The 18,796-nt window shown below is 39.7% G+C and overlaps 1 protein-coding gene across 4 annotated transcripts in view; it reads right to left on the bottom strand.

The window, feature by feature from the left end:
• LOC132167011 (probable helicase MAGATAMA 3) overlaps positions 1-18,406 on the bottom strand; it is a 32,618-nt gene extending 14,212 nt beyond the window's left edge. For all 4 annotated transcript variants that reach the window (XM_059577900.1, XM_059577899.1, XM_059577902.1 and 1 more), the window contains exons 1-8: positions 18,228-18,406; positions 17,984-18,137; positions 17,359-17,495; positions 16,615-16,824; positions 13,866-14,057; positions 13,583-13,618; positions 4,619-4,704; positions 4,472-4,522 (exon numbers count right to left, since the gene is read on the bottom strand). In XM_059577900.1, the coding sequence (XP_059433883.1) occupies positions 4,472-4,522; positions 4,619-4,704; positions 13,583-13,618; positions 13,866-14,057; positions 16,615-16,824; positions 17,359-17,495; positions 17,984-18,137; positions 18,228-18,329 (968 nt within the window). In that variant the 5' untranslated portion in view covers positions 18,330-18,406. The remainder of the gene's footprint in view (positions 1-4,471; positions 4,523-4,618; positions 4,705-13,582; positions 13,619-13,865; positions 14,058-16,614; positions 16,825-17,358; positions 17,496-17,983; positions 18,138-18,227) is intronic.
• Between the last annotated feature and the right edge of the window lie 390 nt (positions 18,407-18,796).

The raw sequence follows: 18,796 nt of genomic DNA, 5'->3' as shown, positions 1-18,796 counted from the left end.
TTAAAAAAAAAAGCATGTGTTTTCTCAAAATATTCCTATAAGAAGGTGTGTGAAGTTATCTAAAAAGTGCTTTTGTGTTTTGTTTCTTGAAAGTGCATTGCATTTTTCTTTTCTTTTTTTTTTGCAAAGTGTTTCGTTTGGTAATTATGTTTTGAAAAGTGTGTTTCAGTGTTTGAAAAGAGAAAAGATTTTTTAACAGGTTATTAAACATAGCCCTTATTGACAAATATTAGAATACAAGAAAAAATAATAAAAGGAGGTCCACATATAGCCACCCTCTGCTTGGAATAAGAATTATCATGATGAAGGTTCAAGAAAAGTAGTCTTACAGGTTAAAAAGTAATTAAAACAATTTTTTTCCTTTTCATTTTTTTGTGGTTTTTAAAGAACCATAATGCAGGAAATCAGATTACAGAAGAACGCAGAAGTTAGGGGGTGTTTGGCAAAGGTGTTGGGCCAGCCTAGATACTGTAGATTTTCGATATATGTGTATTTAATAAAATAACTCTTAGTAGAATTACCATATTAGCCTTCACTTTTTTTCTTTTTGTTTTCCAGCACTCTCGATTACCCTCCATCTCCCTCACTTTCTTTCCTCTCCCTGTCTTCTCACAGCCGTGAATTTCACATTCTCACTCTCTGCTCTCACAGCCTCTCGCCCTCTCCACACTCTCTCCGCTAGCTCTGTTCTATTTTTTTGTTCACCGCCTACTTTGTTTCTTGGGTATTTGAAAGAAGGTTTCCAAGCTCATAGCTATGAATTTCACATTCTTTCACTGCCATGTCTTCAAAGGCCAGGACTACGAGGCACCTTTTCTTTTCCATTCTTTGTCTTTTCATTGAAATTTTTCTGTGTGTTGATTGTTGTGGCCGTGGGTTAGTTTTTCTGAGGTTTTGCAGAGGAGTTGTGATTCTTTGAATGATATTTTTGTGTTGTTGTTCTGCGATTATGGGTAATTCCATTTTTGTGCCTAGATCTTTGGGTTTTTCTTGATTTTTGTTTCTCGGTAAGTTTTACCTGGGCCAACATTTTCTTCTTTTTTGTAATCCCCGATTACTTTGATGGACATGAAGCTAGCGCAGGGGGGACGCCCAAAATATAAAACCCTAACTATTTGCCTAGAGAATCAGTGAAAAATGAATGAAACTACTTTAAAATCCTACACAGCTTGAAAAATGAATGAAAAATGTTTCTCGAGTACTGTAATGGAACGCAGCTTGAACCTCTCTCTAGAATGTCTCTCTCGCTCTCTCTAGACTCGGATGAATTTCAAAATTTGAATTTTTGAAAGTTGAATTTCCGCGAGCGGTGGCGCGGCTGGTGCTGCGCGTTAGGGTTCGGCGCACTAGTTATGGAACGCAGCTTCTCTTTTGAAGCTAAAACCTTCTGCCTCTCGGCAAAGGTTGGGTGTCCTAACCTTCGTCTGGAGGAAAGGAGAAAAGGATTCATGGGGTATATTTTCGCAAGCATTCGGTGTTCGTCGTGGTTGGTGGAAACGGTGGAAGCGGCGATTCAGGTTCAGGTGAAGGAAGAAATTGCCAAATCTTACCGTGAGGGTGATAAGGCCACGATGGTCCACGGGGGAGGTAATAAGGCCGGTAGGTTCTTGGAGGTATCGGTGTTGGCTGAGGGTGGTCGTAAGGGAGTCATTTGGCTTCCGGAGGGACGCTTTGGGAGGGGCTGGTGGCGTTTTGCGGGAGAGCTTCGGCAACTGTTGGCGGCCCAGATCAAGTTGGATGGTACGGCGGAGTTTGGGGTTCCATCTTCGGCGGGGTTTCTCATGGATGTTCCTTCTTTAGGGGTCGACTCCGGGAGGTCTTTCGTGGATGTCCTTCGATCTTCTCCGAGCGTCGAGGCGAGAGCAGTTGAGTACTCGAGGTCTCTCGATTTGCTTCCGAGGTCGTTTTGCTCAGATTCGGAGTATGACGGTATGGGGTTGCGTTCTGCCGTGGATTGCTCTGCGTTGGAGAGCTTGCCCTCTCCTCTGGCGGAGGCGGCTGGGTCAGTGAGTTTGAGGAAGAAGAAGAAGGGCAAGATCGGCATTAGTGGGTTGTTGAGGCTTCTAGGGCAAATCCAACGTAAGTTGGACCGGGTCCGTGCTGGGGTTGTCTCAAAGCCCATTCGCAGGAGTAAACGGGCTCGTTTTTTGGGCCTATCAAATTCTGCTTTGGGTTGTGTTTCCGGGTCGGTCTCTGAAGTGGGATTGGGTCAAAATTTGGATCCGGTTCAATACTTGGATCCGGATTACTCGGATCCAAACCAAAACTCGGTTCCGGGTTCGGAGCTGGGCTTAGTCTCGTTTTCTTTACCTCTGGAGTCTGTTTCTGCGTGTGCGTCGCTCTTGGTGCCTTCTCCGGGGATTCCTCTGGTCTCTGACGAGTTGTTGGAGCCGTTGGCTAAGTCTTCTTTGAGTTTGCAGGTTTCCGGTTTGGATTCCGGCGATGGGTCTTCCCCGGCGGAGGTCTCTCTCTCTCCGGTGCGAGTTTTGGGCGAGATTGATGGGTCTGCCGATAACGGGTCCTCTCAGGGGGCTGTTTCTTTCCTTTCTGCGGAGGATTTACCAGCGAGCACGGTGCGCAGGGACTGGGAGGGTTCTCTTTCTGCGATGCCTGAAGCCTGCCTGGGTGCGACTGTGTCTTCGGAGATGTCTGATTCGGCTCGTCTTTCTATTCTCAAGGAGGCCTTCTCTGTTCCTTGGGAGGTGGACTCTCCGGCGAGCCCTCTTTGCAGGGATAGGGAGGTTCCTTTTTCGGGGGGGGAGGTTCTGGTTGTTCGTCCTTCTTCTCCGGTGAAAGGTTTGTTTCGTCGTGGGTTTTTTGGTCCGAGAGCTGTCTCTCCCTCTCCGGTGGTGTTGAAGGATTCTTCTTTGTCCTCTAAGGGAAAGGACCCTGTTCCGGTTCCCTCTGTGCCGGTGGAGGTCCAAGTAGGCTCTACTGTCTCGCCATCCTTTGGGGTGGCTGAGCTGGGTCTTCATTCCCCTGCTGCTACCTCCTTGCTCTCGTCACAGTGCTGCACTTCTCTCTCGACTACTTCCGTTCTCGATGGGGCGGCGGAGATGGGGAGGAGTCTTAGCCGTCCGTTTCCTCACATGACAGAGAGTGGTACTCCCATTTACTCCTCTATATCCACGTCCCAACTGTTTTATACTCGGAGGGTGAAGGATAAGGTCGCAAAACAGCTGCATAAGAACAAGGACCTGCTTGCTGAGGTTGAAGTTTCTGCTCCTAAGGTTGAAGCTTCTGCTTCTAAGGTTAAGGGGTTGAGGGAGCTCAATAATCTGGATTGCTCCATCTCTCCGGTGAAGGGCCGGCGTCGGCGGGGATTTTTGGGGTCGAAAAATGCTTTTTCATTTCCCCCTGAGGTGCACTAGGGTTCCACCTGAGATGCACTAGGGCTTTTCTTGGGTTTTGGTTGGGTCTCTTGTATACCTTGTTGGTGGGGTGTTTGGTTTGATGGGGTTTTTCTGGGTTTTTGGTTTGTTAGGGTGTTTGGTTGGGTTCCTTTGTACAATTATTGTGTACTTAGAGGCGCTTTGCGCTTTTTTTTTATTTATAATACATTACTTATCAAAAAAAAAAAAATCCTACACACAGCAGAAATAACCGTAAAATCAGCTATAAAGGATCCAAAATCCCAATTTCCAAACATTTCCCTTCCCCGATTTTCTAGACAACCAAACGGGGAAAAAAACACAAAAAGTGTCCAGAGAAAAATAAGGGCAATATGGTCAAAGAAGCTGAAATATTGATGTTAAAAGTTCAAAATTGGATGGTCAACTAGTCAAAAGGTGAACAGGGTCTAGGACAACCCTGTTGCCAAACGAAGCCTTAGACACTCGAACCTAGAATTTGAATTGTATCATAAAATCCTCAAAAAGATTTGTACCACCGCCAGAATTTTCTCTAAGATGGTCTTGAATGAAGAGACTTGCATAGAAATGTATAGGGTTGTGCCCCTCTGCATTTTTAATAAGATTTAATTACTTGTCAAAAAAGCTTTTCAATTTGCTTTTAGTTCTCTATAGTAAAACTAGTCACCTTAAAAAAAAATAATAAATAAAATATAAATAAAATAAAAAAGAGATGACTAGAGATTTTACAATTTGACATGTTTGGAAATTTATGTCATTGAAATCCACAATCCCTTTTTTCTAAAGTATACATCTTTCACTTGTTAATAGAGTTGTTCAATAGTCTTAAGCACTTTTGATTCTTAAAACATTTTAGTTGCAACAGAAAACAGAAGCAGCTTGAATCAAGAACAATGACAATTGAGACATAGTATCTTTCCCCAAACCATATAGAATTTTTGCATTACATATATATAAATGGTAAACATAGATGAGAACGATAAACGTGAAGAAGACATAATTAAATAAAGCCATCCAAAATATCTATGGTCAAGTAATTAAAAAAAAAAAAAAAACTGAAAATCATCAAAATGAAGAATTGGGTTAGCAATGACACATACTTTTCCTGCATGGGTAGTTCCGTCCTATGCTTTATTTCAAGCAATTCACCCCTACACAAAAAAAGAAAACAGAAGTATATATGAACCATGGAATGAAATTTAGATACATGACATAGCCCATTTTGTGGGGGGGGCGCATATTTTTACTTGGAGAGCACTCTTGCTGGAGAAGCATGCAAAATGGCACTTAGAAGCCCAATTATAGTCTTTGTTTTTCCTGTTCCTGGGGGCCCCTAAAAAGAAGCACAGGATCAGATCCACATTTTACAGTATATTAACATAGTTTAACCAAACCAAAAATTGGCAAACAAAAAATAGTCTTGGTATCAGAGAAAGAACTGCTATTTTTTGGGTCAGGCAAGACAGGATGCTCTCCTTAAATACTTTGGAATAAAAAGAAAATATAAAAATTGATTACGAAAACATTATAAGTACCTAATATCAACGAAATAAAATCCCACCTTCATAAATTCCGAAAATTACAAAAATACTGTTGAAAATCTTCCAACGACTTCTTAACTACTATTTTGGTCAAGAATGAATTTCCATGATAATCATTTGGAACATTCATCCTTTAGTGAGTCTTCTAATTATTAGCAAGGGTGCATTAGGTCTTCTACCATCCTTCTAATTAAGGTTTTATAGATGGTTAGAATTAGATTAATTTCAATGACTAGGGTTAAAACATCAGGCTGGCTTATCTCTTGATATCTATTTTCAGCGTCAGCTTTCCCTCTCTCTCCAACTTTAAAGTTTCACTTTACTCTTCTTTCTTCTGAAAAAACTTATATTTTATTTGATCTTAAATTGTCCATATAAACTTATAACTCAAACCTAATATTATCCCCAAGACTCAATGTTACTGAACCCTAATCTAATGCCAGAGCACGATAGTTATAAAAATCACACAGCAAAATTTTGATAAGCAAAACCACACAGTAAAATTAAGGCAAAGAGGAGAATAGCTAAAAGAGGATAGAGAATAGAATGAAGAAGCTAAGGGGAGAGAAAGAGGAAAGCCTGAGGAAGAGAAAGGGGGAGAAAAGAGAGAAAGAGAAAGAAGCTATGGGGAAGAGAAAGAGAGAGGAAAGGGGAAAGAGGAGAGAGAAGAATCAATTCTTCATTTTTTTTATTCCATCAAGTTTGCCCGCATTGGAATGCAAAACACACTTAAATAGACTAACCACTAAACACTACGGCAATGCCCATTTATTAAATTACCAAAATGACTAACTAAACCTAGGGCAACAACCATTTATTGAAGTACCCAAAATAATCTAGGGCAACGCCATTTATTGGATTTCTAAAACACCTGTGACACTTGAAAATTAAATAAAATATAAAATTAAATACTAATAACCCCATAGACCAATATTTCGTGCTTCGCCTTTTGCATCATTCTCTCTTGGTTGGAGAAAACTCGACCTTGAGTTTTGAAATGTGGAAAGGTTGAAAACATTTGCTCAAGAAATTTGTGGAGCCAATGAGGATCAACTCAGAAATCTGCATTGTCTTTTTCTATGCTTTGAAGTTGTCTCGAGGTTAAAAATTAACTTGCCAAAGTTTGAGATTGTTCCAATTGGTGAGGTGGTGGATGTTGATAGGCAGGATTACCTATGAAATATTTGAGTCTTCCTCTGGGGGCGCCCTACAAGTACCTCCATTTGGAATGATATTATCGAGAAGATGGGAAGGAAATTGGCGGGTTGGAAAATAATGTATCTATCAAAGGGTGGGAAGCTCACACTAATTAAAAGCACTTTGTCTAAACTTCCTACATATTTCTTGTCGCTCTTCCCTATTCCTGTGAGTGTGGCGAACAGAATGGAGAACCTTATCCCTACAACGAGATTTCCTATGGGGTGGTCTCAATGAGGAGCCTAAGTTCCATTTAGTGAAATGGGCTCAAATTTGCTCTCCCATGCAAGGTGGTGGTTTGGGAATTCGGAACTTGCGCAATTTCAATCTCACTTTATTGGGTAAATGGTTATGGCAATATGCTATGGAAAGGAAGGCATATTGGAGATTGGTTGTTGAGGTCAAGCATGGGTGCATGAATGGCGGTTGGTGTACCAAGGTGGTGGAGGGTCCTTATGGAGTTGGCGTGTGGAAACATATTTGGAGAGGGTGAGGAGTTTTCTCGAGATTTATTCGCTTTGGAGTAGGAGATGGCTCCCACATTAGGTTTTGGTACGATACTTGGGGCGGGGATCAGCCCCTTTTTTTTTTTTTTGCTAAGTAATTGTTATATATATCAAAAAGGCGCAAGCATTGCTAAGTACACAAAGTATACAAAGGAAACCAGCAAAAGCCCACAAAAATACCCAAACAAAAAAACCCAAGAGTCTGAAGAGACCAAGGCACTTTGAACCCGAAACTACCCCTACTCACACAAAGCTCCCCCAAAAATACCCGCAAATTACAAAACCAAACCAAACTAGCCCACAAGCAACCCCACAAGAACACCCAGACCAAGGCACTACAACGGAATAGTCTTGCCCTTAGTCCCAGGCCACCAGATTGTTATACTAAGATCCTCTTTCACCTCATTTAGCCACGCTACCTTTCGATCCTCCTCCTCATCGCCCTCCAACCGCCCCTCCTCGTGAGCTACCTTATTTTCCCACCAAAGATCCTCTTCCATGTTCATTAAAAGCCCCAAACGATCTTCGTCCTCTAACTCTTCACCGTCCTTTAACTTTTCCCTAATCCACTCAATCTGCCATTTTTGGGATTTGGTCAGACCGTTAACCACAGATATGGCAGTGGAGCACGGCCCAATTGTACTGTTAAACCTCTGCGAACTGGAACCCGGAAGAAACCCATCCAGCCCAACTTCGACCGCATCACCTACAGTACCAACCTCACCTCCGGTGCGACTTGAAGGAAGCTTTTCCTGAATTATTTCGAATTGTGAGTAATAAGGAGGCATGGGGGGTTAGGGATCATATGCAGCTATCCAATGGTGTTATACAGTGGAATGTTCCTTTCTTACGAGCTGTCCAAGATTGGGAAGTAGAGGTGGTGATGGCTTTTTTTGGAAAAAATTTTTTTGATAAGTAATGATGATATAAAAGAGCGCAAAGGGGCGCAACCCATATACACGGGAAGTATAAACAGAGAGCGCCTAGGAGGGAGAGAAATGAAAAAGAAAATCAGAGAAACTAATCACTAAAGGAGCTAGCCAAGCGACCGTCCAAGAGTAAAGAGTACAGAAGAAGAAATGAGTCAATTCCTCTATGGTCCTAGTGGAATTTTCAAAACATCTAGCATTTCTTTCATTCCAAATTCCAAAGTTATATGCCTTTCGTAGTTGTATGGGGGGATGGATTGCATGCGGTGGACTCCTTCCAACAAAATATCTTTTGAGGTAAGGTCTTTTTTTTGCATGCTTTCTTCTTCAGGAACAGATGTACTAGCTTCCTCTTTCCTGTGGAGTATATGGAAAATAAAAGTTCCATTGAGAGTCAGTTTCTTTGTGTGGACAGCGAGTCTTGGAAAGATTCTGACTTTGGATAACTTGCGTAAAAGAGGTATCGTTATGGTAGAATGGTGTTGTATGTGTAAGCAATGTGGCGAGTCTGTCAATCATCTTCTCCTTCACTGTGAGGTGGCACAAGCTTTATGGAGTGTTATTTTCCCTTTTTGATGTCACATGGGCAGAGTTGTTAGCTTGTTGGCACATTAGATGAGATGGGGGGGGACAGCGATGTTAGATATTCCACCATTGGCCATTATGGGAGCAGGAGGAGCTCAATCAATGTCTCTAGATTGGGTGTTAGAGAGGGTTTTAGAATTTTGTCATGATGTGGGACTAATATGTGATGGGCATGAGGAGGATTTGCTGGCTTTGTTTACTGCAATTGAGGCCAATGGAGCTAACAAGAGAGTGGGTAGTGGTCAACAAGGAAGTGACAAATCGGGGAATAGAGGAAGTCATGAATTAAAGCGGTTGGAATGCACGGTGAACTATGATGTGAAGGGATCATCAAAAGTGAGTGGAAAAGGGAGGGCTGGCAAATATTGTTAATGAAGCCAAAAATAATTTCGTGGAATGTGAGAGGTACGAATGAGCCTGCGAAAAGAATGAAGATTAGAAGAAGGTTACGAGAGTGGAAGGCGGATATTGTGTGTTTGCAGGAGACAAAAATGGAGGTCATTAATAATGAGGTGATTCGGAGTGTGTGGGGGTGTACTTATGTTGATTGGACATACTTGGGATCTACGGGTGCCTCCGGAGGTATATTATTAATGTGGGATAGGTGAGTGGTGGAGAAGATTGAGGAATGTGTAGGGAGATTTGTAGTAGCCTGCGTTTTCAGAAGTGTTACAAACAATTTTGAGTGGGCTTTTGCTGGTGTTTATGGGCCAAATGATGACGGTGTTAGAAGCAACCTATGGGATGAACTGGGCGGTTTAATGAATGTGTGGGACAAGCCATGGTGTGTGGGAGGGGATTTTAATGTAGTTCGACACCCTGGAGAACAATTACGTTCTTCCAGACATACGCAAGAAATGATTGATTTTGCTGATTTTATTTTTGAGCAGGGGCTTATCAATCTTCCAATGGTAGGGGGTGGATCACATGGTCTAATCGGCATGCAAGGTCCAAAATTGATAGATTCTTGATATCTACAGATTGGGAGGAATATTTTCCAGATGTATGTCAGAAAAGGCTGCCTAGGGTACTATCGAACCACTTTCCAGTGATATTGGAGTGTGAAACGGGAAGAAGGGGTCGAATATCTTATAGGTTTGAGAATATGTGTTTACAAGCGGAGGGTTTCGTGGAGCAAGTTAAGAGATGGTGGGACTCTTATTTATGTGTTGGCTCGAAAGTTGAAAGCTCTAAAAGGTGATCTCAAAAAATGGAATGTGGAGGTGTTTGGAGACATAGGAAAACGCAAAAAGGAGTTGGAGGAGGAATTGGGTGTGTTGGATAGCATTGTAGAAAGTAGAGATTTAATGGAGGAGGAGATAATTAAGCGAAATGAATGCTCTCAAAACCTAGAGAGGACGCTTTTTCAAGAAGAGGTGAGTTGGAGGCAGAAATCTAGGGCATTGTGGTTGAAAGAGGGCGATCGGAATACGAAGTTCTTTAATAGGTTGGCCAACTCGCATAGGTGAAATAACACGGTTGCTGCCATGATGGTGTGTGGGAGCAGGACCGAGGATCCAGCAGTTATACAGGATCATATTGTGCATTTTTATAAAACACTGTATTCAGGACAATATCAGGGGAAACCAACCAGGCTTTTAGCTCCAATGATGAAAAATATTAATTCTATTGATGAAGGGGAGAGATTGTAGATGAAGCAAGATTTTGAAGAAGAAGAAGTTTTGGAGGTGGTGAGGAAGTTGAAGGGCAACAAAGCACCCAGACCTGATGGCTTTACTATGGCGTTCTTTCAGAAATGTTGGGAGGTAGTCAAGGAGGACATGATGGCGGTTTTCAAGGAATTTCATGAGAGCGGAAAATTTGAGAAGAATATTAATGCTACATTTGTTGCGCTTATTCCAAAGAAAGCTGGAGCGGTGGAGATCAAGGATTTTCGCCCTATTAGTCTTGTAAGTGGGTGTATAAATAATTTCGAAGGTTTTGATTAGTCGGTTGAACTCAGTGTTTGGGAAGCTGGTGTCACATACACAAAACGCGTTTATACCAAGTAGGCAAATTTGGACTCTATTTTAATGGCGAATGAATGTGTGGATAGCCGGATTCGATCTGGGGGACCAGGTCTTATTTGCAAGTTGGATTTGGAGAAGGCTTATGATCATGTCAACTGGGACTTTTTATTATACATGTTAGAGAGATGCGGTTTCAGGGAAAGGTGGAGAGGTTGGATTCATCATTGTGTCTCTACGGTACGTTTCTCTGTGCTCATTAATGGAACGCCTGCAAATTTCTATAGTAGCTCTCGAGGAGTAAGACAAGGGGATCCTTTGTCCGCTTTATTATTTGTGATGGTGATGAGGGCGTTTAGCAGGATGATGAATGCAACGGCGGAGAGAGAGCTTATGTCTGGATTTACGATGGGTTCGCGGCATTCTGAAGTAATGGAAGTGTCGCACTTATTATTCGCAGATGACACTCTTATTTTTTGTGGTGGAACAACTTCGTAATTTGAGATGTTTGCTGCTGTGTTTTGAAGCGGTTTCGGGGTTGAAAATAACTTTGTCAAAGTCTGTGATTGCTCCTATATGCGAGGTGGGAGATGTGGAAGGTTTGTCAAGTATACTTGGGTGTGGAGTGGAATCAATGTCGTTTACGTATTTGGGATTACCTTTGAGTGCTTATTATAAGGATCCATCTAGATGGAATAATGTCATTGAGAAGATGGAGACTAAGTTGGTAGGGTGGAAGCGATGTATTTATCCAAGGGTGGTAGACTAACGATGATTAAAAGTACGCTTTCTAACATACCCACGTACTATTTATCTATGTTTCAGATCCCAGTGAGAGTGGCGAAACGTATAGAAAAAATACAAAGAAATTTCTTGTGGGGAGGTGTAGGTGACGAATTCAAGTTTCATTTGGTAAACTGGTTCAAGGTTTGCATGCCAAAGGAGGCGGAGGGATTAGGGGTAAGGAATTTGATTCAGTTCAATCGAGCTTTGTTAGGTAAATGGTTGTGGAGGTTTGCCAATGAGGGAGATGCTTGGTGGAGGAAATTAGTTGAGGTTAAATATGATACGATGAGGGGCGGTTGGTGCTCCAAGGATGTAGGGGGACCTTATGGGGTGGGAGTGTGGAAATGTATTTGAAGAGGGTGGGATAATTTTAAGTATCATGTGTGGTTTGAGTTAGGAAACAGTTCTCGAGTGTTGTTTTGGCAGGATGTGTGGTGTGGGGAGTTACCATTGAAGACTGTGTTTCCCGCTTTGTTCAATATAGCATGTGCAAAGGAGGCATGGGTGGAGGAGAATATGGATACAGTAAATGGTGTTATTCATTGGAATGTAATGTTTATTCGACATGTTCATGATTGGGAATTGGAAGAGGTTTCGCGATTTTTCGAATTGCTATATTCGCAATAGGTAAGGCATGGTGGGGTGCATAAAATTTGTTGGAATCCTTCGAAGGGAAAGAATTTTGAGGTGAAGTCATTCTATAAGGTAAAGGTTAATTCAGAACCGGTGGATGGCCCTAGGAAGATTATTTGGAAGAGTAAAGCTCCTCTGAGAGTGGCTTTTTTCGTGTGGATGGCGGTGATGGGGAAAATATTAACGTTAGACAATTTACGCAAGAAGAACATTATAGTGACGGAGTGGTGCTGTATGTGCAAGAAGAGTGGTGAATCTATTGATCATTTATTATTGCATTGTGAAGTTGCTATAGAGGTATGGAACATGGTTTTTCAGCTGTTTGGTGTTACGTGGGTGATGCTAGGTAAGATGAAGGAATGCTTGGGAAGTTGGAGAGGCCAAAGGGGTAATCATACAGTTCTGCAAATCTGGAGAATGACTCCTTTGTGTGTAATGTGGTGCTTATGGAGAAAAAGGAATGCACGGAGTTTTGAGGATCGTGAACTTGGACTTATAGAGTTGAAGAAAAGGGTGCTCTAAACACATTTCTCATGGAGAGTATTGTGGCATTCTTCGCAAGTCTCAACGCTTGCGGAATTCCTAGATTTATGTGCTTCATTTTCAGTTTAAAAGCTTGTATATGTGGGCTCTTTTTATACTTCCTGTGTACATGGGTTACGCCCCCTGCGCTTTTAATACATTGATATTACTTATCAAAATAATAATAATAATAATAATAATATATTGTAAACCAGTTAGCAGTTATTGACCACTTTTGCCAACCGTAACCAGCCTAGGCAGTTATGTAGTTATGCGATTGTAGTTATTAGTGGTTAATAACATTCCCGCTTATACACCCCTAGTTGTTGGGTGGCAGCAACACAGTAGCGTGGGGTGGTTGGGGTTTTTCAAATTTATTTTTTGAATGGCTTGGGTGTCTAGAAGTTGGTGGGTTCTACAGTTTGATTTGGCCAGTAGTGGAGAGGCTTGGGATGGCGGACAGCAGTTGTGCTGAATGGTGGGGGTCATGGTGTTGGCCCAATTAGGGTAGCACGATGTGTGAAACAATCAGGTTAGGCACCGATACCAAATTTGATGCCGGACCACAATAGTTACGAAATCACAAAGCAAAATTTCAGCAAAGAGAGGAGAAGGAAGCTAAAAGATGAGAGATACTAAAGAGAAACAAGGAGATAAAGGTAGAGAAAGAGAGAAGAGAAGCCAGGGGAAGAGAAAGGGGGAGAAAAGAGAGAAAGATAGAAGCTAACAGGAGAGAAAGAGAGAAGCTTGGGGAAGAGAAAGTGGGAGAAGAGCAAAAAAGATGGAAGAAGCTATGGGGAAGAGAAAGAGAGAGCAGAGAAGAATCAATTCTTTTTTCTTTTTTTTTATTTCTTATTTCATCAAGTTTGCCTCCATTGGAATACAAAACTCGCTTAAATAGACTAACTGCTAAACCCTAAGGCAATACCCATTTATTAAATTACCAAAAAAAATAACTAAACACCAACGCAATACCCATTAACTGAATTACCAAAAATAATCTAAAACAATGCCCATTAATTGAGTTACCAAATACCAAAAATAATCTATGGCAACGGCCATTTATTAAATTACTAAAATACCCTTGACTCTTGAAAATTAATATATATATTAAATCATAATAAACCTATAGACCAACATGTCGTGCATTACTTATCAAAAGGCAACACACATGTATTAAATTACCAAAAAGACTAACAGCTAAACCCTAGGGCAACACCCTTATTGAATTACTAAAAAGCCTTTAACTCTTGAAAATTAAATAGAATATAAAATTAAATACTAATAGCCCCATAGACCAATATTCCATGCTTTGCCTTTTGCATCATAATGACCCTCTACAAATCTACCAATGAAACTTTAACCCAATTAAAGAGCTCAAAGTTGGAGGTTTTCGTCCTATCCTTTATTACATGCTTAACGAATAGTTTAAATATGAACTAGGAAAATTATAGAAGATTGTTTCAAGTATAGAAGAAGCAGACAACAAAGGAAAAGCATGTTGTAAATAGATCTAGAAGAAGCTTAAGACAACACAACACGAACCTGTATCAGAACAAAAGCTTTACGTGCTAGACCAGCCTGCAACAGGCAATGACATTCATTAAAGTAACAAAATAAGCATATTCCTCAAGCGTTGAACAAAATAATAATCAGAACAGCATGAAAGGGGAGGCGGGGCGCGGGGGGGGTTGTTAAACACTATGATTATGGGTCGTTGCAACATATAAGCCACACCGTATAAGGGTAGTAGCAATCATATATAAGTACAATTTGATCCGGAAAATAAAGCAGTTGATAATCATAAAAAATATGAGAAGAAAGTTACCTGTATGGCTTCTTGTTGGGTTTCATTATGATTGAGTTTTACATATTCCTCCAGGGATTTAGAAATTTTCCAACCCTGGTTTTCACAACCAATATTCTTTTCAGCGGCCGATAATATTAAATCCTTAAAAGGAAGAGAGCCAATCGACCATAGAGCCACATATTCACGAGCAATAGTTGATAAACTGCAGATCTGCAAGATGTATTCGTTCATTAGTTGAGAACTTACAAGTTCACAAGCTAGGATGAAAACAAACAAAATCGTGTCTTCATATTGGATATAGTATGGTTCAATGGTTATCTTGATTGGATATGTATAACGAGAAATAAGATCTTATTTGCCTCATTAATAAGATAAAAGCAGCTCAAAATATTTAGATGTCCCTAAGCAACAAGCTGAACAGTTGCCACAAAGAATACCAAGAGCATTTTGATCATTATTATGATCAGTGTGCATGTGACTCTGAACTAAATATCAGCCTTGTACAACATTACTAAAGATCTATGCTATCAATTAAACGTAATTTCAAATTACCAAAGCAATAATTATGCCTGGTTTTAATTAAGAAAAATGCTAGGGGTGCTAAAGCTTTTACTAACAGAGGCTTACTAACCTGATGTGTAGCTCATTCACTGATACTCGTTACATTTTTCTGAATTAACTGTTTTGTTTTTCTCCAATGAATGAGCTACACATCAGGTTAGTAAGCCTCTATTAGTAAAATATTTAGTACCTTTAGCATTTCTCTTTAAGTAATACAATTCTCATCAATTCTTATATCACTGTTTGTTCCAAAAATAGAATTTTCCCCTCCATTATTATTACAATTAACAAGCTACATCAAGCAAGGGCATCCAAAGACCCAATTCCTATCAGCAGTAATCGTTGCCCATGACTTTCAAATAGTCAATTTCATACTAGACGCTTGGTTCTGCATAAAAAATTAACTGTAAGCCAGCAAAGATCATAGTGTGGTCCTCTATAAAATCCTGTTATTGTCTGAATAAACACACTGCCAATGGAACTTCCATAGCATGCCAAAAAAGCAAGACTAAACCAAGCATTCCCTAACTCTTTCTCTGTTACCCGTCTTGCCCTTCACCCAAAAGCGTGTTCAGGCTTTCCCTACGGCTACATAGTTTTTGCTTCTCCAAGTCTGACAGTATCACAGACTTTTTCGCCATGGAGCTATTAATCGAGTATTAGCAACCAAGAGACGATTAGCAGGCCTAGGCCATGTAGGTATGGTTAAGTCATTCGACTAGCTCAGCAATAAAGACTAATGTTCTCAAAAACCCGTGGAAACTAAGACTACAATTTTTTATACGAACAAGAGAGTTAATCATTAAGACTTACCTCAGAATCTTCCTCCAATAATCATGTCTTAGTGGAATGCTAAAAACCAGATCATAGAAAGGAAAGAACAAATCTCCATATTCCAAACATTTCTATGCCATGGAAAATAAGAGGATTAAAGTTATACACTAAAGGTGAAGCTGTTTACATTCCAAACACTTTTTTTATAAGTAATCAAGATATCATTAAACAGTTTAGGTTCCAAACTTGATATCAGCCAAACTTCATTCCTGAGTCAAAATACATACATGACATATATTACACATTCAAATGCTCAGCTGTCAATTGTATCACTATCACAAGATCCCATATCAGGTAATTACTGCATGATTCAAATTCCGCATAATATGAGTAACCATGTAATACTTGTGATCCTCCATATAGAAGATACTAGTAACCACAATATAAGCATCAACTCAAACTGCATAAATTGGTACTACCCCAAGCACTAGAACATAAGCATTTCTCCTGCCTCATCCTTCTCAAGAGGCTTAATCATACCATAAATTGCTAAGCGACTCACTCTAAAAAGGTTGGCACTTAATTGGTGAATCCCGTACTGATCATAGTAATACATTCATAACAATGAAATTGTTTAAAGATATCACACTTAGTTTCCATGACATACTTATGCCACATGACAGAATCTGCTGAGATAAGAATTGCGAGTTAAAATACAAAGAACTTTCCAATATTGCTACCTTACGTGCAGCACAAACCCTATTCAATTTGCCAAAAAAAAAAAAAAAAAACTTCCACATATCAAGCCCTACCCTCTCTCCTCTTTGATTGAAACTTTTACTTCTAAGCTTACCAAAACTACAAACACCAACATAATCCACAATTATTTATTTTTTGATAAGTGACAAACATAATCCACAATTTAAAGGTTTCAAATCCTCCTTCAAGTTTGACACTTCTGAGCAACACCCACAACACTAAGAATATAAATTTAATTTCAGATGCTTGCCAACACTTCTCTAAAAACATCTTTGCAACAGAGAGGCAATCTAGTGATCACACATTGACGTACACCATTCTTTCATTTTAATCATGGAGACAATTTCAAAGAGATAACAATCAGAATTATGGTTCAAATAAAAAAATTATAACATGCTTGGGCTAATATTTTAAAAAAAAAAAAAAAAAAAAAAAGTCATTTAAAAAAAAAAAAGGGGGGGGGAAGGGATAGGGAAATGGACAAGAAATAATAAACAGTATTTCCCTTAAACTTAAACGGTTTCTTCTGCTGGATTCAAATTTGAACATTTTACAATTTTTTTTTTTTTAAAAAAAAAAAAAAAAGATAAAGAAAGAGAATCTCTGTAAAATAAACAAAAGCATATATAGCTGATCTCAAAGAATAACTCTAACTTCATGGAGAAAATGTTACCTTTAGACTGTAAAAGAGTTTATCCACTTCACTAGTAGGTGAAGTAATAAGATTTTGCATACTTAGTAGCCTCTGACAAGATTTAACTACATCTGTATTTGAATGCTCGGCTTCTCCAGCTAAATACATTCTAAGCCTAAAAGAATTACTCTGGCAATTCTCCACCAATGCAAATGCATATGTTGTTGGCATTCTTGTACCCCCTTGGAACTGCAATAAGCAACACATTCCAAGCAATAAGAAACCCAAGCAACATAAACCAAATTCATATATTTTTTTATAAGGATTCCTTTTGGTTTCCAAGGACCAACAGGAAAATAGGGGAAAAAACAATTATTTTGAATGATCTTGTTATCTTGATTTACGTATCATAATCTTAATAGGGCCAACTAGTCGAACTGCTGCAGAAAAAGAAACTCGAAATAATTTTCCTTTTTTTCCAAAATTTGCTAGGAAACAAAGCGTGGCATAATATACACCCAAAAAGTGTTTCCCAATTGTGTTTTTACAAGAAAAAAAAAGAAAAGCAACTGGAAAGCAAGTAAATAAAGAAAAAAGAATTGAAAAGAACACAGAAAAATTCAAAATAAAGCTAATAATTAGAATGAGGAAGAGAGAAAATCACTAACACTACGAGATAAAAGCAAAATAAAACCACCAGAGAAAAAGAAATCCTCAAGAATTGTATGTTAAGAATGCATGTAGAGCGAGAGAAGTCGAACAAAATTATCAGATTGCATTTACATTTTCTTTTGAAAGAAGTAACAGATCATTCTGTGATATTGATTCCTCCGTGTCATCAGCCGCATAAGTGACCGCGGGCAAGTGAAATCCATCAACCTCATTGCATTCCACCACCAGCCTGCTATGCCATTGTGTCACTGTAATGCCAAATGCAAATACTTCAGAACTGAAAGATAGAGAGTTCGATTGTATGTGCATTGCTATCAGGGTCACATTCCATACCTCAAAAACATATAAAAAGAGCATAAAAGTAAAAGTAACATGACCATTTTGTCATAGAGAAATTGAGGGATATAGAAAGAAACAAAAGACTAATAATAGATAGATAGAGAGAGAGAGAGAGAGAGAGAGAGAGAGAGAGAGAGAGAGTGCGAGATATGAAAAAATTTCTGGGTAATATTCCAAAGCCAAACACTATATAGAAACATAAATAAATAAATATTACAATCAGTACTCCATCTAATTGTGATAAATTCCAAGGGAAAAGGGATGCAATGACCTCCGGGACCAATGTGCTATACTATATAGCACAACTCAGAAGTAATACTAAGAATTCAACGTCATAATGCTTCTCAGAAAATATACCGGGAACCAAACAGAAAGAAAAGGGAAGATAGAAAAATACCCTCTTCTTCATCTCTCTTCTGAGTAATCTGAGCTTTGACTTCCTCGAATATAAGTGGCTCAAAAGTTGAGATATAATCATCAACGTCCTTGTACGTGTCCTTCACCTCCCTCAGCCCCGAAGAAGCTCCATCGCCAACTTTTCCTTTATTTTTCTGCATTACAATATTATCCCACAAACAAAAACTTATTTACAGAAGAAACACTCAAACACGCACAACCACAGAGAGAGAAAGGGGGATTACCAAGGACTCCTTGAGGAGGCGGAAGTAGTCCCAACCGAGAATAATTCTGTAGAAACGGAGAACGGGAGATTCTTCTTGAAGCTTTTCCCTGTCCACAGCCATGGAGACCGAGAGGGACGGGGGAGGGTTTTGCCAAAAAAACAGGGTTTATTCTGCTTTGAGAGGCGAAATAGCCTGAAATCAGCTTTCTTTGATTAAATTGAACCCCAAATTTTTATAAATCTCACTTTATACGTGTGATAATTTTTTTTCTTTTTCCTTAAAATAATTTACCTCGCTTGCTTGATATCCACGGATAAGATATATGTCAAACTCCTTGCATCTTGCATATAGGGTTGTAAACAAGCCGATACACGGTCGATATCTGTTTGGTTAAGCTAGACTTGAACTCAAGCTCGACGTTGTGGAAGCTCGCTCGTTACTATTAAAACCTACTCGATTAACTAGTTATACATATCCGGCTCGCTCGATTAAAATCGACAAGGACTCGTGAGTTCGACTCGTTAAACTCGTGAATCGCCTGGCTCACTCAACTCGTATAAAGCTCGTGAGTTCAACTCGCGAATCGC

Source organism: Corylus avellana, chromosome ca1 (assembly GCF_901000735.1).
Source record: "Corylus avellana chromosome ca1, CavTom2PMs-1.0".
NCBI lineage: Eukaryota > Viridiplantae > Streptophyta > Magnoliopsida > Fagales > Betulaceae > Corylus > Corylus avellana.
The sequence above is the reverse complement of the archived record's forward strand: the minus strand, read 5'-3'. Positions and strand labels throughout refer to the sequence as shown.